This window comes from Bidens hawaiensis, unplaced genomic scaffold, assembly GCF_021521415.1.
Source record: "Bidens hawaiensis isolate Kalapana, Puna unplaced genomic scaffold, B.hawaiensis_p1.1 tig00020513_1, whole genome shotgun sequence".
In the NCBI taxonomy this organism is placed as follows: Eukaryota; Viridiplantae; Streptophyta; class Magnoliopsida; order Asterales; family Asteraceae; genus Bidens; species Bidens hawaiensis.
This window is the reverse complement of record NW_027493132.1, coordinates 85,252-108,404: the sequence shown is the minus strand read 5'-3', so window position 1 is coordinate 108,404 and position 23,153 is coordinate 85,252. Positions and strand designations below refer to the sequence as shown.

The 23,153-nt window shown below is 35.5% G+C and overlaps 1 protein-coding gene across 1 annotated transcript; it reads left to right on the top strand.

Annotated features, from left to right (window-relative positions):
- Positions 1–5,265: 5,265 nt before the first annotated feature.
- On the top strand, positions 5,266–8,788 carry LOC143560887 (root phototropism protein 3-like). Its single transcript, XM_077049082.1, has 2 exons — positions 5,266–6,188; positions 8,141–8,788. The coding sequence occupies exons 1-2, from the start codon at positions 5,454–5,456 to the stop codon at positions 8,681–8,683; spliced, it is 1,278 nt and encodes a 425-aa protein (XP_076905197.1). The 5' UTR covers positions 5,266–5,453; the 3' UTR covers positions 8,684–8,788.
- The last annotated feature ends 14,365 nt before the right edge of the window (positions 8,789–23,153 follow it).

Here is a 23,153-nt window from a genome sequence, read left to right as displayed (position 1 = left end):
TACGATACGCCCTGTGATAAAATGTAAAATAAGTGTCCAAAAAAGATGAAAGACTATAACTTAAGTAAATACTATCACATGGTAAGACAAATGTTACATATTTATAACCATGTGAAATGGAAACCATGATTATACTCAGCGTTCAACATCTTGTTTTTCAAGTTTTCTATAACTACATATCGATGGTTCTTGGTTTGTAATCCAGCAAACCTCAGCACCAACACACCATAATAAAAGTATTAGTTCCATCGAAAGCAAAGCACCACCTCCTAAGAATGAAAAGGAATAGATTATTTATGAAAGAAATAAAATGTACATGAATAAATGCTCAAATAGTCGACTAAGTAGTATTAGTGGTTAGATTTTAAAGGTAGATAAATAAATGCTCAAGCAAATAAGGAACAAACAAAGATAAAATTGGGCTACTCCAACACGTATAAAAAATGCGTTTAATTGAGCATTATCCGGAGGTTTAGAAACATGACACCATAACCCGTTGTCCCCTGAACCGAGACTATATAAGCAAATAGCACAATCGATACGTTCTCGTAAACAGAGATCAAAACATCTAAGCCACAGCAAGAAATTAAACCTAATTGGCGAAGTTCATAAATAAAAAATTGAGAGCATTTCTGCATAAAAATTCGGGCACAAAACATCTGAATAAAAAACGACAGAAAGATCTTTTTTTTTCATTTCTCGCAATCCAAAAACTAATCAAACCATCTAATCATCATCCCATTTACCAACGATTACAACTGGCCCATGAAGAAAACTATCAAATTAAAACCACTATTCTTGATTTAGTCAAACTAATTCGTTTGTAAATAAGCAAAAACACCATAATTCACATGCAAGTTTTTGAAACAAATTTGGGGTTTATATCATACACGAAATCATAAACCAGCTAGAATACATCATTGAAGCTATCGAACGACACATCTTTGAATTCTAAATAGCCTATTTTTGTCACTCGAAAAAAGTCAAATCCAATTAGTGTTTATGTACTATTAAACAAAATAACAATAAATCAATCCATTAAGAGATGAGCATACCTTGGATTAGAAGGAGGTTTGCGAATCACAAATAAGAAGTTTGAATCGCCAGAGATGATGAAAGAGGGTTTCAGATTCTAGGGAGATAATAGTGAGAGCAGATAATCGTGAGTCTGCAGCATCAATAGGGTTTGAGAATGAACCGGCTTATATGCTCAAAGTGGTCAAGCTTCAAATAGAATTTAATTGAGGATTTCACGATTGGTACCCGGGTAACCCGCGAATTTTATAAGGTAATCAATTTGTGAACACAGTCTCCATCAAATTAGGTGAACTCACTGCAATTGAACTACGAAGGGGTTCGTCTGTTTTGATAAATTTAATATGTTGGGATTTAGGCACAAATAATCAAATGAACAGAGTGGTGTATTGAACGAAGATGGGTGATCGTGGACAAATCGAAAGAGAGGATGGGTGTGAATATTAAGGTTTAGAATGAAAACCATGGCGAAGAAACGGGTTATTAGATATCTGAGTTAGGAGGATCCACAGGAGACCCGTAACCCGCGAATTATATAAGACTAAATTAATGATAGCTTTATATTTTGAAATCAGGCGAGCAATCTGGTGGCTTTAAAAGGGATTAGAAGCGATGTAGAAGTGACACGTAAGATTAGACAATTATATAGATAGTTAGATTAATATCCACTTCAAAGTTTGAAAATTCTATTCAAAATTTTGGAAACCAAAAGATTATTAAGAACCCAAGAGAATAGCGTGCAGCATGTGTGTTGCATTTTGCATTTTTAAAATCGATATTTTGGGTTATCTGGTATTTTTATTTAAATCACCACCACCACGCCCAAATTAAAATAGATAAGACTTTCTAATTTTAAATGTAAACAAAATTCAATTTATTAACCCTTTCAATTCAAGGCAACAATCATTTGGTAAATTTGATGGCTTGAATCTTATAATCTTCTGATGAAATTTCCAATACAAAATATCACCATTTATCCATATTATTATGGATAATAAATATGAATAATAACTTTCAAATAAAAGAAAATGCATCATGATTATAACTCTAAATCTTTTCCTTTCTAAAGTGCAATTAAAAATCGTCAACATAGAGACCCTGTCAAAATTAGTTTGATTTTGCTTTCATTTATTTATTTCTTTCTTGCAAAAGAACATTCATCCAATTAAAATATATGAATCACCAAATAGTGTATTTTGGTTTAAATCAAACTGTGAGATTTTCAACATAAAAATTCATATTATTTGTTTTAAAGATTTGTGAGTACGTACCCACGAGGCATTAAATAGTGGATTCATCAAATGTATTTATAATAATAATTGGATGGTTAATAAACTGATGATCTGATTTTGATTGTCACATATACATATCATGAAATCAATTACCCATCGATCACATTAACACACGAGATATATTAACCGCTATATGTGAAATTAGGGTTTCAAGAAAACTTACCAACAAAATCAGACCGAACCCATAAATTGTTCATTAATAATCAAATCAAACCCAATAGGTTTATCTTTGTTGTATATATTGCGTACCTGGAGGATGAATTCGATCAATGATGCAAACCTGTAATCATGATTTCAATCTTGTTTTCTAGAATAATTGCCTGGATTAATCTCTGAATCGTGAATCACTTTCAGATAAACCTATTTGCGGGTTACACGCAATGATTTATCGAACAAGACAAAGATTTTTCTGTACATTGAATTGAATTTTGATTGTGTGTGTTAAATTGAAGAACCAGAGAAGAAGTAATCGTCTTCTCTGTTCAATATATTCGATGGATGATATGTTATTATCCAGAGAATGAAATCATCGACATATATAAATCAATTCCCATATCTCACATGAGCCAAACTGATTAATCATAAGCCCACTTATCATTATACTTAAGCCCAAGTATAAACCAAATAACAAAGCCCAAATAATATTATTGTTAAACAAGCCCGCACTCCCGCGTCACCTAACACGTTTAATTTCTTAACGTTATTTCCTCCATCGACAAGTTAATCCAATAACACTAAAATAACCAACAACAACTCTATATGGCACCAAAAGAACACCATATTCATGTGACTCTGGTCACACCTATATAAATCCGCATATGACAACAATCCCATAAAAGAGCCCACAAACGTCTTCGGAGCTAGGACTTCAAAACCTACAACCACATATGAAGCCTTATAACCTTCAAATGAGGACTTGTAATACTCCATAAGGCTCTAACCCAGATATTCATGACATGACATGAGCTCCCGCTCTAGATATAGACACCAATGGAACTCGGGTCTCTAAACAAAACATCCTCCGGAACTAGACACAATATGACACATTAAGCATACAGGTAGTGCTTCTACACAATATGACTCAACACATCTCACCCCTATATCCAGACAAGATATAGTAGTGCACCTAATTACACGATTAAAGAGTAGAAACTCATGGTTATTGGCATCCCTAAATCCTGACAGGTGTGCCATGTCATGTGATACAAAAGTCCAAACCGAAGACTAGTAATAAACACACATCCATGTTTATTATTGTTAATCTCACATATACAAATACTTGTCCTCACGTGAGACTTGTTCCAAACGAGGCATCCATGTTTACGATAACAAGACCTATAGTTCGCTACTTGTAAAATCATTCTCGTTGTCCCGGTCAGGCATTTGTGTTAAAATAAGCATATTGCCTTAAGAAACAAAATAAATACACAATAGCAAATTTTTCATATTCTAAAATGCAATATGTACTCTCTTTTTTCTTTTTGATAGGATATTTTGATTCAAAAATTCAATGAAGATGAATATTATAATAGTTGATGAGTAAGACAAAAGATAGGGATGGTATAGGTTAAAAACAAGGAGGAGAGTACAAAAAGATGTGTGGTGGATTAAGAAAGAGACCAATGTGCAATCATTCCTCTGAATGTGATCACGACGGCGATAGGAATCTCTTCGTTATTTACTTACAACCTTGTAGGCTTTCTCCTTGTTCAAATGGCCCTTAGCCAATTTAGTAACGTTCATCCAAGGTCTTGCAAACAATGGCCAAATCAGTTTGAAAAAAATTGGAGCCGTTGAATTAATTGATTATTTCTTTTTTCTATCTTTTTGTATCATTTTGATGTGGGAAGATGCTTCAACTACGTGTATATTTTTTATTTTTTGAATAGCTTAATTACAATACAGGATTTGAACCCTCACAAGCCACAACGTGAAAAGATAAAATATTATCCAGCAACTTGATATTACCAGGCCAAATACCTTTTAGTTAACTACTTGTATACTAGTTTGCTTAAAGGAGTGGACGAGTTGACTTGAATATGAGCTTGTTTAAATTACTAGAGTTCGATAATGACAGACGTCACAGACCTAGCTTTTATTTCGTTGCCAAAACAATACCAATTTAACGGAAAAGTAACTTCATGTTTGTAAAAATATTAACCTATTTCTATCTTAATTAAATTGTTTGAAATGACACAATTGAAAGTTATAACCAAAAGCAAGTTATTTTTTTTCTTAAAAGTGAGATTATACTTGTTAACGAAAGCAAAAAATATAAAGCTCACCGGTCAAATTGCAGCATGGATCATTATTAGGCTATAGGTTAATTATAGTTGGATTATTAAATTCAATTTACCATTGTTTTATGGATTAATTTACATGCTAATAGCTAATTTACATACCGTGCTTGTAGTTCGTGACACACGGGATCATGCCCGTTTACTAAACAAACACATATGATATAACGAGACTATAACACCATTACACTCAAAAATAAAAGTCGTCCATCTACTAACGTGATGTTATATATCAAAAATCGCTCCCATTTTATAGCTCTTCACTGCACATAGCCTTAAGGCTATATGTAGTGGGGCGCGAGCTTGGACGACAAACGGCGAGAACACCGCCCCCAGGCGATTTTTGGGCGAAAAGGGTCGGTGGCGAGAAGAATTTGTCGCTGGAAGAAGGGGCAAATTTTGACTTGGTGGGGCTGGCATGTATGAATTGTGTGTGTTATACACACACACATATATATATATATTATATTCTAGTTGTAGCCCCTACACCATTACACCCTAAAACCAAATTCTCACCACTTACTGACTGGGGGTCACACGATGCAAAACACCCAATTGTAGCCCCTCCACTACACATGGCCTAAGAGCCCGATAATGTGGTGGGCCCCTCGTACACGGTACACCCCTATTAATACAAACAAAAAGTAAATAAAATTCGATATTCTTGATTCTTGAATATCATACATGTTCACAAAAAGGCCTTTTCCTTAACATGTGGTCTATGTTCGTTTGTATCCACATGCGACATATTACCATGTAAAAAAGGACATGACATGATAACAATATAACATGGTCACCAAGTTACTCCAACACCACTACCCCTAGAATCATGGACCACCTACCATTACCGGACTCCTCCGCCGGCCGACCTCCACCCGTCGCCGCCAAATCATGGCTCGACGAAGCCTGCATTGCCGAAATCGACTATTTCGTCAAAACCCTTTCGGGCATCAAAACCAAAGGTGTCCGACCCGACCTTATCGGGTCCATTATCATGCATTACGCGTGTAAATGGATCCCCGAACTCTTGGGCGACCCACCATCCGGTATCAACAATACTGTTGTTACCGACCACATTTCGTCAGGAAGCGCTACGGTTTCCTGGCTTAAAAAAAGATTTTTTATCGAGACAATCGTCTCGGTTCTCCCGCCCGAAAAAGAAACTGTCCCGTGCAGTTTTCTTCTTCGGCTGCTAAAAAACGCGAATTTGGTCGGTGTCGGTTCTAATTACCGGGAGGAGATAGAGAAAAGGGTGGCGTGGCGGTTGGACCAGGCGACAATGGCGGAGCTTATGATACCGTGTTTTAGTCACGTGAAAGGCACGTTGCTTGATGTCGAACTGATGGTCCGGTTGGTGAAGAGGTTTGTGGAAATTAACCTTGATGGTTTGAGAAGTGGTGCTGGGTTGTTTAAGGTTGCTAAGCTTGTGGATGCTTATCTGGCAGAAGCTGCTGTGGATGCTGAGCTGGAGTTGCCGGTGTTTATGGAGCTTGCCGGAGCTGTGCCTGCTCAGGCCCGTGCCACGGACGATGGATTGTATCGTGCCATTGATACTTATTTGAAAGTAAGATTTTTTCAACATTTTTTGTTAACACCGGCAATCTTACATGTAAAGCTATCCTTTGTGCCATGTTCAACGTTTACTTTTCGACCTCTGGACCGTACCTCCTTGATGCATAGGAACCGTATGTAATTCGTAAACCCTCGCCCTTTGTCGGTTTCAAACCCAGGATTAAAGTCTTGATTCGTCCTTTCACCCAGACATGGCCGACTCTAGCTAGCTGATGGCCAGAGGACCCCGGCCTGACACACCACAAGACCCGAATTTTTTTTTTAATTTAAATATATGTTTTTTTATGAAAAATGATTTGTATATTTAATGTTTAAACTTAATTATATAACAATTGGATTGCTTTAGTGACAAATAGGTATGACTACCAACCAAAACGTCGTGGATTCTAGTCACATTTAAGACATGTTTAAGCTAATTTTTACATAAAAGTTTTTTACACAACCCAAATCATAATTAAGTAAGTTAATTTAAAAATTAAATTGTTTAAACCTAAAAAATACTTCTTTTACTTAAGGCTCAAAATATTTTTAGCATTCGACCCAAAATTTTTTTTCACTTCTCGGAGTCGGCCCTGCACCCAGATTTTCTTCAATCTAACCTAAGTGAAAATCAAACATGCATCTTCATATTCGATGAACATGCCTCCTACCACTAAACCAACTTCTCATTATACTTTTTATCATTTAGTTTGCTGTTTTGAAAACGTTATTGGATTTACTTTATTTTTTTTTTTCCTATTTTGAAAATAATAGAATTAGATATTTTCTTTTATAAACGTCAATAAATACACAACCCGTAACATTTTTGTCAGGATAAATACTTAGATGATGCTAAAGGTAAGAGACCATAAAGACATAAACAATAGCTATAATTAGTAGCTTATATTTTTGGCAAAACAAATCATTATCGTGAGTTATTCACCTCATTGTAACCGAATTTTAAAACTATAAGTGTTCTATCAAGTTCAATCGACATTCGTTCTTAAGTGTTAACATGATTTATACTATTTATTGATTTTTTTTAAATATTCTTAATATAGGTGGTAATAGTTTAAAAAACAAGTTTAATAATGTAACCGGGTTTTAATGATTATTAATTTTAGTTAATCGTAACCAACATTCAAATATGTTTCGCTTTTATGTATTTCTTTAGTTTATAAGATTTGAAGTTAGGACACTCACATATATATAGTGTTTACCAAGTAATTTTAAAAGATGTTGATGCTCATTTTGAATAGTTTATCAAATAATCTCATTCAAAACACATCAATAAAAACTAGCGGGCTTGCCCCAATGGCCAGGAACATGGTGGATGACCCAGATGTCCCGGGTTCGAGTCCTGATTCCGACCGGATTTTCCCAGAGCAAAAAAACTTGTCGTGCCTTCGGGCGGGGTGAGCCAACTGGGTTTTACCGGGAACGGCCAAGCCAAACTCTGATGCCAACGTGGATCCCGATTATGTCAACATAGTCTGGCCCGAGTGGGGTGGCGGGGCTCCTCCTCCTGTTAGACCGAGGAGTGTGATATATCTTAAACGCGAAAGTCACCGTTTAAAAAAAACATCAATAAAGTTTTACCTTTTCGGCTTTTCAAAAACTCAATAAGATGTACGTGAGTTCAAGTTTCGTCTATAGACATCCATAAAAATTAATTTGAGTTTCTCTTTATTTCTACTATCTCCATCACCTTGGCTCCACCTTACACAGACGTCTCAATATGAGATGCTCTTAAGATATTTTTCGATTTTCTCACAACCAAATGATTTGAATAAAGAAGATAAAAATGGTAGTACATTGGAATTACCACTTGTTCTTTTCTTTAGCATCCCGTGATGAATGTGACTTACTTTGTCATATACACTTGGATTTTCATAGTCCCACATTATTACTATATAATATATAGTACATATTCATTTCATCTCACGACAAATATTATTCATACAGACACATGCGAACGTAACAAAAGAAGAAAAAAAGACTTTATGCAAATTAATCGACAGTCAAAAGTTATCAATAGAAGCATCTCTTCACGCCGCCCAAAACGAACGCTTACCAGTCAGATCGGTTATCCAAGTGCTTTTCTCGGAACAAGCCAAGCTCCAATCTCATATCAACTGGAGTCGACCAATCACCAATCCCAAGAGCCCGAATAGAGGGTTGGACCCACTCGACAGATGCCACTCATCACGAGACATTATGACTCTTCAACAAATAGAAATGAAGCGGCTAAAAGAACATGTGGCTAAACTCGAGAGGCAATGCCAGTTGATGCAATCACAAATTGACAAGTTGCTAGAGAAGAAAAAAGGGTTTTTTAGTTGGAGGAAAATGGGAATGTCAACGACACTCGGGACTATGAGCGTTGAAGTGGCCGATGAGAGAGTTGGAAAAGGGTATGATTCGGGTAGTATCGGAAAGCAGACTCCGGTTAAGGTGAAACAAGGAAGAAGTAAGACTCCGAAACCATGGAGGCAATCAACATCTTAAGATGTGTCATTAGATGTTGTTACTTTTGGTCTTACCATTTGTATTATATATAAGTAACAATAATATTACAATAACTATTTGTATACTTTCATTGATGATTCAATAGTTGGGTTGTAGTAAGTTATATGCATATTTTAAAATTTGCATTTTCCCCTTGTAGTATATTACTATCACTCAAATGTTGTTAAGGCTATGCATAGTGAGGGAGCTATAAATTGGAGCGTTTTGCGTCGTGTGGCGCCCAGTCAGCAAGGGGTGAGAATTTGTTTTTAGGGTGTAATGGTGTATGTGCTACAAATAGAATAATATATATATATGTATATATATAACACACACAATCCATACATGCCGGCCCCACCAAGTCAAAATTTGCCCCTTCTTCCAGCGACGAGAAGAACTCGCCCCCGCCCCTTTTCGCCCAAAAATCGCCGAGGGGGGGGGGCGGTGTTCGCGCCCCTTCTCGCCGTTTGTCGCCCAAGCTCGCGCCCCACTACATATAGCCTAAAAGACAGTTAAGCTATAAACATATTTTAAGATGGACTGTGTCACTTGTCACTCCCTTAGTCATTTTCATTTTTTAGCCTTTTTTCAAAAACATAAATTCACCAAACATTATTTTGGATCTGGTCAACTCATTTGTAATACTTCCTAAAAATTCGAATTCTTTGTTTATATGGAAAACTAATTTACAAGCTATTTAAAACTTTTCATTATGTCTTTTTTTGTTATTCATATTTTTGTTGACTATATTTTGCTTAATATGCAAAGTTTTAACATTTTCATTAAAATCACTTTATTTAATATTTTTAAAATTAAGAGAATTTTAGGTAAATATTAAAACCATTATTAGTTTTAGCTGAAACTTTGAAAACCTACAATTATGGTTTTCTTTCTAAAACTCTAATCATACAAATAATTATTAGTTTTAAACCTTAAAATCAAGTATTAAATTATATATATTTCCTTATTAATACATATATAAGTGTGAAAACAATCATGGTTTACCATGTGTTTAATATTTCAACAACTTTCCAAATGAAATTATCTAATCACACGGGGTGTATCAAATTATAGATATTCATTATTTGACACTTTTAACTAATATAAATGTGAGTGATTTGATTTTCAGTTTTTCCCAAAATATAAATCAATAGATTATTTTAGGTAGATTTTTTAAGAAAGAAATCAAGAGTCTATTATGATCAAGCTATAATAACGGCTTTTTTATTTAATATGGTCAGCTCATTTACCATGATTGTTTTCTGTAAATCTGAATTTTTTCATTATTTTGAAAACTACAATCATGATTTTTTAATTGTTTTAAATAATTATAGAGATATAGATATATCAATTTAATTAAAGATTGCAACTTCTTAAAATAAATACTAATCACACCGGATTAGTATTCAAAGTTTAAAACATTCTTTATCTAATATTTTCAAGTACTATATATAAGAATATCCTGTGGTACTTTGCTAACTCATAAAGTAATCAACGTTTTCACAACTATGACATATAGGTTAGTATGTCTTTTTCATATTTATGCCAATTGCATTCCTTGTGTAATACTTTCAACTATTTCATATATTCCTTGATTATATGACTTTTAATTGTAATAAATTATCATGCTCATTCAACTTTCGATTCAATTAGTATAATACTTTGTATTAAAAGTCCGTTAGTATAATATTATTAAAAGTATCAATTCAATAAAATAAATAACCAACATATATCTTTTTTACTTGAAATAACCCGTGTTCTTACATGGACGGTTATATGTTGCCTTGTCAAGAGTTACAAACAAGCATGTGCCAAAGAATTTGATTATTGATAAACAAGGTAATCTGACCAATACAAACACAAATGTAGTGTACAAGGAAATGTTCTTATATGTAAAGTATTTGTGTAATGTTTCTTTTGTAACTCGTAATTTCAATGTAAGTTGTAATTGTATTAACAATATATGATAATTTCGTCGTTGATTGTATATTTCTTAATGTTTAAATTTTAAAATGAAAAAATTATAATTTGCTTCCCTATGCTTTATGGGCGGGAGCACTTTAAAAGCCCGAGTCCGATTTTGCGTGTTGCGTGCCACTAAAGCACATGGAGGCAAATCATAATTTTCTTTTTTAAAATTTCATCAATTACCCGTGTAATACACGAGACTCAAACTAGTTATATATAAATAACAATAATATTACAATAACTATTTGTATGCTTTCATTGATTATTCAATAGTTGGGTTGTAGTAAGTTATATGCATATTTTAAAATTTGCATTTTCCCCTTGTAGTATATTACTATCACTCAAATGTTGTTAAAAGACAGTTAAGCTATAAACATATTTTAAGATGGATGTCTTGAGCACCGCCCAGTAACGTTCAAGTCAGTCTAAGTGAAAAACACGGTATAGCATGTATGTATTAATGTATATCATATTAGCATGTACATATGTGAAGCATAAAAAAGAGGCACTTATATCTTCTTGACAAATATAAAACGTACTCATATTTGTCCTATCCAAATTTAACTTGTTCTTTGAGCCGTAGACAAATATAGGTTAATAAAAAGGACTACATGTGAGAATTAAAAAATTGCTATACGAAAATAAAAACAAAATTGTACAGTATTAGTTCCTCTAAATAATATTTTAAGATGTAGCTATTTAAAGAGTACAAGAGGGCGCTGGGTATGGAGATATATATCAACATGTTGTGTATAGATTTTTCTCACAAATTGTGAATATTTAAGTTCTGAGGTTGACATAAGGCTATAAATTTATGAGTAGGTTAGATAACGTGTGAGTTTGTCGTTCTAAAGAAAAACGCAGCCTGAAATTAATAAAAAAAGAGCATCATCGAAAAGTTTTTTCATTTTCATTTGAGAGGCCAAAGTAACAACCATGAGGCAGAGGTAGATATGATTTTTTTTACTTAAATATGTTATTTAGACGTGGGAATAATAAATATAAAATCAAAATTTCTTTTACAACTTTCGGTGTTATGTCTATGAACCAATTATGAAATTTGGTATGGTTAGCACCGAGCGCGTATGACTGATGTCACACCCCGGTCGAAGGCGGCGGAACATGCCGGGTGCAATGTGATTGGACAAATACACAAGACACTATTTAAAGTGACAATATTTATTCAACTCATTTTATTTCAACAAATCAATAACAACACATCTCGTTCTTATAAACAAATAGCATTCATATTGTTCGTTTTACTAATGCCCTAATAGTCTTGGTAACGTTTTCCGTCAAGCACTCGAGTCAACAAAAGTCAAACCTGTAACATTTCATAAAATAAAGTTGTCAACACAAAGGTTGGTGAGCAATTCATAAGTTTGAGCATATAAGTATATAGTAATAAAAAGGCCACAAAACTTGTATACAAAACAATAAATAAAAGCAACAACTTGGATAAATTGACAATCGCTAATAGAATTACGTTAGCGCCACCTAGCCACAAGGGGTTGCCAAGTAGTCTAGGATTTAATAGAATATCGTTAATTGCATTACGTTAATGACACCGTGCTATAAGAGAATACCAGATAGATCACGGATTTATAGACTTCCCCATGACTGAAAGCGATAAACACATAGGCACATAGCATGTAAGCATAGAACACCAAATCAAGCAATTATTCAAGTAAAGTATACTTGAATAAGTAAATAAAGCATTTAGTTTGATAGGTATGAAATGTCACCCCAAAACGAAAGATTGAAAAAGGGATATGAAAGTACTCACCTCGATTGATGAACCGAGAACTAAATAGATAAATAAATGAAGCCCGAACGGTAAACGAACAGATCTGACTTGAAACGATAAACACCTTAGCTAAAAATAAATAGTGTAATATATTAATGAACTTGAAACCATGATGAAACTATATTAGAAACAACGAACGATAAGGTTTGGTTGTAAATCGAATTACCGGTTAATTTATTAATGATTAAAGACTCGTACTTAATTGATAATTTAAAAATGAAATATTATTATTTTGTTGGGCTTTTAAATAACTAAACCAATATCAAAATAGAAACTAGACGGGCTTAATTTAAGAGTTTGGTTTTATAAAAATGAATAGATAATAAAATTTATAATAATATTACAAATGATAAGATAGTAATGATAATAATAATTCTAAAAATATATGTTATATATATATACATATATATAGATAGATATACAAGATAATAATAATAACAATAACTATTTCTAATACTACTAATATAGTATAATAATTATAACAATAATTATTAATAATAATACTAATAATAATAGTTATAGAATAAAAGTCTTGGTATTAATTATAATGTTGTTGATAAAAAAAATAATAATAAGTAAATAAACGAACTCATAAAATAAATATAATAATGTTATTGTTAATAATAAATGATAATAATATGATTTTACTAAATAATAATAATATGATCTTTAATAATATTAATAACAACTTTAACGTTTTTAATAATAATAATAATAGTAATAGTAATGAATACATATAATAATAAGTTAAACAAAATAATACTAATAATAATCTTTATATAGAAATGTTAGTATTAATAGTAACAACAATTTGTTAAATATAAAAATAACACCGAAACCGGTCTAGGATTAGACTCGAACCCGTGACCTCTAGTTCAACAACTAACGTACAAATCAAACGAACCGTGTAAACCAATGTTAATTAAACCCATACGAAAAATTCATATATTCATTTCCCGGGTGTTCATCTTTTCCCCAAACCAAACCAACTCCATACCCCTTTCAACCCGTTTCAAAGAAAATGACCGATAACATAAAACCGATATTAACCACTTAGACCCGATATTTGATATGCGAAAACTGACGACACTAAAACCCAATATTACTTTACCTTTTAGATGAGCATGTGGTCGCCGGAGTTAATTTCCGGCCGGAGAGAGAGAGAGAAACACGGCGAGAGAGATAGAGAGAGAGAAGAGACGAGAGCAGAGAGAGACGCGGCAGCGAGAGGGAGGGAGGGAGTGATTCCGGCACACCGGTGGCCGGCCTTCCGGTCACCGGAAAAACGATCCAAGGGGGAAAAGGGCTGCCGAAAAGCCGAGAGGGAGAGGTGGAGAGTGCGGCTAGAGGTGGGTGGTGGTTGGAGGAAAGGGAAAGGGTAGCCGGAATCGCTTCGCCGGAATACGTCGTCGCCGGAAAACGGCCAAAGGGATGGTGTCGGGTGTGTTGTGTGTATGTGTGTTGAGGTGGTGGCCGGAACTGGTGGCCGGAGGTGGTGGCGGCAGCCGGAATTTGAGAGGAAGAAGATGGAGGCTTGATGAGATAATATGAAGATAGGGTTAGGGTTTGGTGACATATGTGTGTATTACATATTTACAAAACAGCCCCCTTAAGTTACAATGAATGTTTAAAACGAGTTTAAAGGTTTCTAATGCTTATAACAACTTTATAAAAACTCAATTTAAACCCTTTATGTTTTTCTTAACGACACTAAAATATGACAAACATCAATATTTATGGTCAAGGTATATAATAATATTATATAATAAATAGATAAATAAACAAAAAGATGTTAAGTCGGGTTTGTATAATAAAGGTTTACAACACGAATATAAATCGGGATCCGAATTTTGACGAATGTCACAACTGACCTTACTTGTATTACAACCAAATCAAAATCGAATAAGGTGTAAACAAATTCCCGAGAAGGTGAGAACTGGATCATTAGCAACGGGTCTACGCGGGTCTGGCTAGTTGAGTACACGGGTCTTAGAAGTTGGACCGTTTATCATTTCCCACAATTTTTTCTTGCAAATTCGAAGTTTTGGGCTCCAAGGATAAATAAAAAAATTATAGCAATTTAGGTTGCTTTTCTTGGGCTGCAACGGTACCGAGTTGAATATTTCACAAGATCCACTAAAACTTGAAATTCTGATATAATTTTATAAAAAGATTAAACATTGAATAATCTAAACACAACACCCTTCCAATCTAACTCAAGAATGTAATTAACATTTTCTTTTCTTTTATTTTAACTCGAGAATTCCTTTTAAGTATATAATTTATTTTCCTTTCTTCCCCTATCCAATCTTATCATTTCTTTTTCTTGTATTTTAAACCCAAGCATGCAGTGTTACCTTACATAACTCCCTGATCCAAGTTGAATCATCAACAACAATTTTTTTCCCCAGATAAACCTAAATATTTCAACGTGTCTCTTTAGAATTCATTCGATCACTATTGATAGTCACGAAGTCATGAATTTTTTTCCAAGGTGTCGGAATATATTAGTCGATGCTTTGATTTCTAACAACTTGATGTCAGAAGTTGTTGCGCTAACTAGGTTTGGTCGTTGTTGGTCGCGTCGTAGCTTGCAGTTTTTTATATCAAAGACTAACAAATTAACCTAGGCCTCGGACAAATGGGTTATTAGGGGCAATAACACAATGACCTTTTTAGTTGGTAAAAGAATTGGGCTAAATTTGAAAACAAATAATTGGTAAAATATTTAGGCTATTCTAGTAGCCAAATCGGTCCACTCATGCAAAACTTAGTCTCTTCTAGCAAAGTTTTCGACAGCCCGACTATCTATCGAAATTTACAGGGTGCGTTGCAATACCTAACATTTACACTACCAGACATTAACTATGTTGTGCAATAAATCTATATGTACATGTATGCACCCCCGGTGGGGTCATTGGCATGCCTTAAATCACATTATTCAATACATGAAAGCCGCAACGAGGTACGAACTTACGCTAGACAAACATATCAAACAGTCGTTCAACATCCGACTACTGCATGTAGTCTGTACTGTGTTGTTTTTTCAAAAGTCAAGCTAATTTTAATCCAAATATAAATGACCCGATTAGTTTTTTTTATCTTACGCGTATGTGATAACGACGTGGCGTGGCGTGACGTGCGTGACAATTTTTACCTTTTCACGGAGTCTCAAAAATACATGTGAACGAGACAAATAGAAATAAAATTGAATTAATACAAAATTTGAAAAGGAAACTTGGACAGAAAGAAATGCAACGGTCTTTCGCGCACTATTATAAATAAAATCTCACCGCCCATTAACCCTAAAAATTGGGCGATTTCTTTCTCTTTCGCAATCGGGGGTTTAGGGTTTTCAATCGAACGTCGAGAATCACCAGATTCATCTATTTTTCTTTAATTTCAATTTCACATTATGAATACATGTTAAGTGCAATTTCATTTGTTATATGTGTACCAGATTCCTTCACTTTGATGTTCATCTAGTTATGTACGAGGAGTTTCTAGGGTTTATGATAATTTGTTTATAATTGTGAATTTGCAATCAGATTCGCATGTTTTGAAAATACAAATTTAGAGGCAGTTTATAACCATTCAATTGGATTTTTTTAATAGTTAAGTGCAGGAAATTGCTTGTTTTTTTCTTCATATGTTTCTCGTTTTCATACTTTTCTTCCGGAAAACTCCCATATATATTATTATCTAATTATATATACATATATCATATGTCTTTTGTTACTTTGTAATAAATATGTTTTATATGAGCTACATGTTGCTCGTTTAACATGATCGAACTTACATTCAAGAAACTAGGAATGCAGTTACTTGAGCAACTAAACACACATTCTAACTTGTCTTTGTACTTTGAGGCTTGTACTTTGCAGTTGATTGGGTGATGAATGTTGTGATTGTAGTCTGGATTGCTTTCTCGATAAAGTTCTTTATGTTGATATTATGTTTTTGACAGTTTTGACTGTTATTTTCATAATTTTTATAATTTACTTTAATATTATTCTGGTTTGATTGTTTAATATGATATTTTACATTACTGAACTTACATTCGAGATTTACGAATGCAGTTACCTAAAGCACCTAAACGCCCATTTAAACCTGTCTTTGTACTTTGAGGCTTGTACTCTGCGGTTGATTTGGGTTTACTTAGGTTTTTATGGTAATTGGGATTGCTCTCTTGATGTAAGTTTGTTATGTTATTCTTTTCTTGATGATTTTGACTATTTATTTCTCGTAACATTTGAATTTCGGTAATAAGATTTTTTAAATAATAATAAAGGGAATGAAATTGTTTGTTTTTAGTGTGTTTTACTATTTGGTTTACTACTACCATTTTTTTTATTGTTATCTTATTTTGGAAAACTGTGTTATTTAAAACTCTTATACATTGTGCAAATGCATTACTAACCTACTTTTATATAGGTGTATATGTTTTCTACTCTTATATAATAATGATGTTTTTGTTAGCTATGTGTTGCCCATTATACATGATTGAACTTGCATTCGAGAACTTGGAATGTAGTTACTTGAGAACTTCAAAATTCAATTCAACTTGTCTTTGTACTTTGAGGCTTGTACATTGCACTTGATTTGGTGATGAATGTTGTGATTGTAGTCTGGATTGCTTTCTCGATAAAGTTCTTTCTGTTGATATTTTATTTTATTTATTTGATGATTTTGACTCTGTTATTTTTTCATAATTTTCTATTTTTATGGTTATATGATTATTTTGATATACTGTAATATTATTCTGGTTTGATTATATAAGATATTTTACATGACCAAATTACATTCGAGATTTTGGAATTCAGTTACAAGAGCACCTAAACACCCTTTTCAACTTGTCTTTGTACTTTGAGGCTTGTACTCTGCGGTTGATTGGGTTTTGTTTAGCTTGTTATGGTAACTTGGATTACTTTTTTTATGTTATTTTGTTTTAAATCATTTTGACTATGTAATTTTTATAACGTTTGTTTCTCGGGAATGAGGATTTTCATTGATTTATTATCTAAGTAATAGCTATGTGGTTGACTGTTTTATGGTGTTTAACAAGACCGAACATACATTCAAGATTAAATGCAGTTGCTAAAGCACCTAAACACCCATTTTAACTTATCTTTGTATTCTGAGGCTTGTACTTTGCGGTTGATTGGGTTTTACATAGGTTGCTATGGTAACTTGGATTTCTTTCTTGATGCAAGTTCCTTTTGTTATTTTATGTTTGATGATTTTGATTATGTAATTTTCATAACTTTTGTTTTTTGGTAATGAGAGTTTTTGATCTAACGTAATAGCTTTGTGGTTTTAACTGTTTTATATGGTATTTTAATGACTGAACTTACATTAAAGATTTAGGAATGCAGTTACTAAAGCACCTAAACACCCATTTCAACTTATCTCTGTACTTTGAGGCTTGTACTTTGCGGTTGGCTGGGTTTATTAGGCTGTTATGGTAATCTGGATTGCTTTCTTGATGTAAGTTCGTTATGTTATTCTTATTTTGATGATTGAGTATTTAATTCTCATAACTTTTGTTTTTTTGGTAATGCATGAGATGTTTTTTTTATCTAATGTAATAGCTTTGTGGTTTGACTGTTGCATAAGTTATTTTAATGACCAGACTTACGTTCACGATTTAGTAATGCAGTTACTAAAGCACCTAAACACTCATCCCAACTTATCTTTGTACTTTGAGGCTTTGTACTTTGCGGTTGATTGGGCCTTACTTAGGTTGTTATGGTAACTTGGATTGCATTCTTGATGCAAGTTCCTTCTGTTATTAATTTTTTTTTGATGTTTTTGATTATTTAATTTATATAACTTTTGTTTCTTGGTAACGAGATTTTTTTGATCTGATGTAATAGGTTTGTGATTTTAACTGTTTTATATGGTATTTTTATGACCGAACTTACATTAAAGATTTAGGGATGCAGTTACTAAAGCACCTAAACACACATTCTAACTTGTCTAATTTATATCATATGTCTTTGTTACTTTGTAATAATTATGTTTGATATGAGCTACATGTTGCCCGTTTTACATGATTGAACTTACATTCGAGAAACTAGGAATGCAGTTACTTGAGCAACTAAACACACATTCTAACTTGTCTTTGTACTTTGAGGCTTGTACTTTGCGGTTGACTGGGTGATGAATGTTGTGATTGTAGTCTGGATTGCTTTCTCGTGAAAGTTCTTTCTGTTGATATTCTATTTTGACGATTTTGAGTTTTGACTGTTATTTTCATAATTTTTTAATTTATGGTTTTATGATTATTTTGATATACTTTAATATTCTTCTGGTTTGATTGTTTAATATGATATTTTACATTACTGAACTTACATTCGAGATTTACGAATGCAGTTACCTAAAGCACCTAAACGCCCATTTCAACTTGTCTTTGTACTTTGAGGCTTGTACTCTGCGGTTGATTTGGGTTTACTTAGGTTTTTATGGTAACTGGGATTGCTCTCTTGATGTAAGTTCGTTCTGTTATTCTTTTCTTGATGATTTTGACTATTTGTTTATCGTAATTTTTGATTTTCGGTAATGATAATAAAGGGAATGAAATTGTTTGTTTTTAGTGTGTTTTACCTATTGGTTTACTACTCTTTTTTTATTGTTATCTTATTTTGAAAAACTGTGTTATTTAAAACTCTTATACATTGTGCAGATACATTAGTAACCTAATTTTATATATGTGTACGTGTTTTCTACTATTTTATAATAATGATATTTTTATTAGCTATGTGTTGCCCTTTATACATGATTGAACCTACATTCGAGAACTCGGAATGCAGTTACCTGAGAACTTCAAAATTCAATTCAACTTGTCTTTGTACTTTGAGGCTTGTACATTGCAGTTGATTTGGTGATGAATGTTGTGATCGTAGTCTGGATTGCTTTCTCGATAAAGTTCTATCTTTTGATTTTCTATTTTTTATGATGATTTTGATTGTTTTATTTTCATTTTTTTTAATTTGTGGTTATATGATTTTTTTGATATACTTTTTAATTTATGGTTAATATTTTATTTTACGCGAGTGAAGTTACATTCGAGGTTTAGGAATTCAGTTACTAAAGCACCTAAACACCTGAAGAGGTAGGTCCCAGCAGAGCCCAGTTGGACCCGCAAGACTCACCTTGAAGAGGGACGTCTGCGCAGAAACCAACTGGATCCGCAGGACCAACCATGCTCAGAGACGTGACGTCCTTACGCGCAGTACGCAAGCTGGTCCCGCAGGAAATGCCTCCCGATAGTGAAGGACTCCGCCTGTCCCCGCAGCCTCGGATACAAGCCATCAGGGAAGGCCACCCGCGCAGCAAGGCTACACGCACAAGGCACTTAGCTCTCAATCACTCAGTGTCACCTGAAGGAATGAGCGAAGCCGGGAACAATCCCGCACAAGGGCGGGAGGGGGAATACTCCCGCCCAAATAAGCCAGTCCGTACGATACGGGAAGATCTTCTGTACTGTACCTGACGAGGTATGGGAAAAAGATCTGACTAAAGATACGACAGCTTATTGACAACAGTATGGCGAGCAGCATGCTCCTGTACTGTGTCACTATTAGCCGCTGCCTACTCACCAACTCCTGTCATACCACGTGCGTAGCCGGCAGTTGGTGGAAAAGGAATGGTATACAGCAGGCCTGGTCATTATCAGCCGCTGCCTACCCACCAACTACCAGCAGGGCAACTACCAGCAGGGCACGTGCGTAGGCTACTGTTGGTTGAACAGGAACACTGTTGCAGCCGGCCACACCTCCTTGGAAACCTACCTTCGGCTATAAATACCACAAATGGTATGATCATCTCATCTTATCATATCTTATCTTGTATCATCATATTATACCTAATATCTGCTCTAGCAATCTCTTAATATACATTTATATTTAAAGAGCAATCTAGTCTGATTCTCACGCCGGAGGGTGGTCACAAGGAGGAACCCCCCCTTCTCAGTGACAAGCTCACGGTGTCTGTTTTGCAGGTTATCAGAAGAACCATCTTCTCAGGGTCTCACCCCTCGTGGGAAACATCTATCTAACCCCCAGGATACCAGTAATCTGCCCGGGGTCCGGTTAGTGTTTCTTCATTGGCGCCATCCGTGCATAAAGCTAGAACTTTATTTTTCTCCAATTTTTTCAAACTTCCAAGATGGTTAAAGAAATTCCGGTAACCACAACCCCAGCTACTGGGGGGACTACCGGCTACACAGTTTTTACAAACACTACCCCGGCTACCCAAGCCGGGGCAAGTGAAGTAAATTTTACGAACACTACCCCAGTTACCCAAGCTGGGGCAAGTGCAGTAAATGATCGCCCACTGGGATTCACCGATACCCAGTTTGAAAAACGAACAAGACTCCCCCGCCAAACACTCGATGAAGTTAAGGCATGGGCGGAGGCACGTCAGAGGGAATTCCAAGCCGAGTTGGACGAACGCTTGCGCTCCGTCCAACAGGCTGACGAATTCGAAGATTACTTGGATGACTCGGAGGAATCCGACTCCGACGCGAACCCTCGCCATAGGGCAAAAGGGAAGCATAAGGAAACGGATTCCCAACCGAGAAGGCATTTTGGACAAGCCTTCAAACCAAAAAGCACAAGTGGAAGTCCACGAGACTTCTCCAAAACATTCAGACCAAACGTTGCAAATGCGGGAACGTCCAAATTTGCAAGGGACATTGCAGAAGCAATCGCCCCAAAAAGTGCCAAACAAATGTCCAGCATAGGCACATATGATGGTATATCCGACCCAGATGATCATTTTAACAGATTCATAGCGGGGGCAACCGTCAGTAGTTGGACGGAACCTACATGGTGTTACATGTTTCAAATGACACTGGTCGGGGCTGCTAGAGCGTGGTTCGATCGTCTACCGGTCAACCACATCTACGACTGGGCTGACTTCCAACAGAAGTTTAGCCAACACTTCAGCCAGCAAAGAAAGTATACCGAGGAGCAATGGACAATCCTCAAGTGCATTCGAGAAAAAGATGAATATTTGCTGGACTTCATCACTCGCTTCAACTCGAAGAAGCTAAGTCTGGGTAACATTAGCGAAGATCTTGTTCGCGCTGCCTTTATTCAGGGCGCGAACGACCCATAGCTCATCCGCACCTTAACAGGTAAAGATGGCATGCCATCCACATGGGATGCCATCATGACAGCAGCTAAACGCTTTGCGGAAACGGAGAAGCAACTGGGTAGAGATCTCCCACAGAGCACAAACCTCTACACCCAGAAAACAAGGGAAGAGAACGTCCTTACCGCCCGATTAAACAAAAAGCGGAAGCTAGGCATTTGGCAGTCAAGGGTAAACTTTGACACCCCATCCGGCTTGCAGCATCGGTTAGGCGGAAGGGATAACGTACAGTCCAAGAACTCCAGATGGACGCCGCTCACCAAAAGCGTCACCGAGATATTCGCCACTGAGGAGCTCCCATGGCCAAAGCCTCAAATAATCCGACATCGTCACAATGCTGATCGGAGCAAGTACTGTGACTTTCACAGGACAAAAGGCCACAACACCGAAGAATGCATAGACGTGAAGGACATGGTCGAAGCATTCGTCAGAGATGGGACGCTCGCGCACCTAGTGGCGCAATGAACGCTGAACAGGCTGATGCGTGTAGAACCCCAGCTGGGGAAAACACGAATAAAATTCCAGCTTCAATGTGGAGACTACATGCTGCGTAAAGAACGAGATCCCGAACCAGGTGCGTATCGGCTCGATGGCACTCTCATCCCAACAACATGGAAGGGAGCTCATTTACACAGTTTGCATGTAAATCGATTCCAAATTTGTAAAGAAAAGGCCAAGAGCCACTTCTAATGGAAACGATTCTCCTTAAAACATTGACGCTGATGATTTTACATTTTTATGAACTATCAACACGGATATGCCGGTTTTCACCGCATAAAAACGTGGAAATTCGTTGCGTGGGGAAGGCGGCAAAACCCGCATAAACCCAAAAAACGACAAACCTTCACACAGGTCAGTCGAAGGGGAAAAGTTCAGTCCTCCCATTAAATGAAAGTGCCGGTCTATCCACATGAATCATGAAAAAGGGAACTGAACACTAACCTATTGACAGCCGCGCGTCGAACGGTTAATTTATTCAACACGGATATGCCGGTTTTCACCGCATAAAAACGTGGAAAGTCGTTGCGTGGGGAAGGCGGCAAAACCCGCATAAACCCAAAAAACGACAAACCTTCACGCAGGTCAGTTGAAGGGGAAAAGTTCAGTTATCCCACAAAATGAAAGTGCCGGTCTATCCGCATGAATCATGAAAAAGGGAACTGAACACTAACCTATTGACAACCGCGCGTCGAACGGTTCAAAACAGAATTTCTAATAAAAAGATAAGGAAAACCTACACGCAGGTCAGATGGTAAAGTTTAGCCATCCTACTACGTGCAAGTGACGGTCCTACCCGCACAATCACGGAAGAGGAAGCAAAACTTCACACCTATCTACCACGTTCAAAGGTTAACTTATCCTCAAAAGATGAGGAAAACCTACACGCAGGTTAGACGCAGGTAAAGTTTAGCCATCCTGCTAAGTGCAAGTGACGGTTCTACCCGCACAATCACGAAAGAGGAAGCAAAACTTCACACCTATCTACCACGTTCAAAGGTTAACTTATTCTAAAACACTTGGAAAATTGCTAATTTA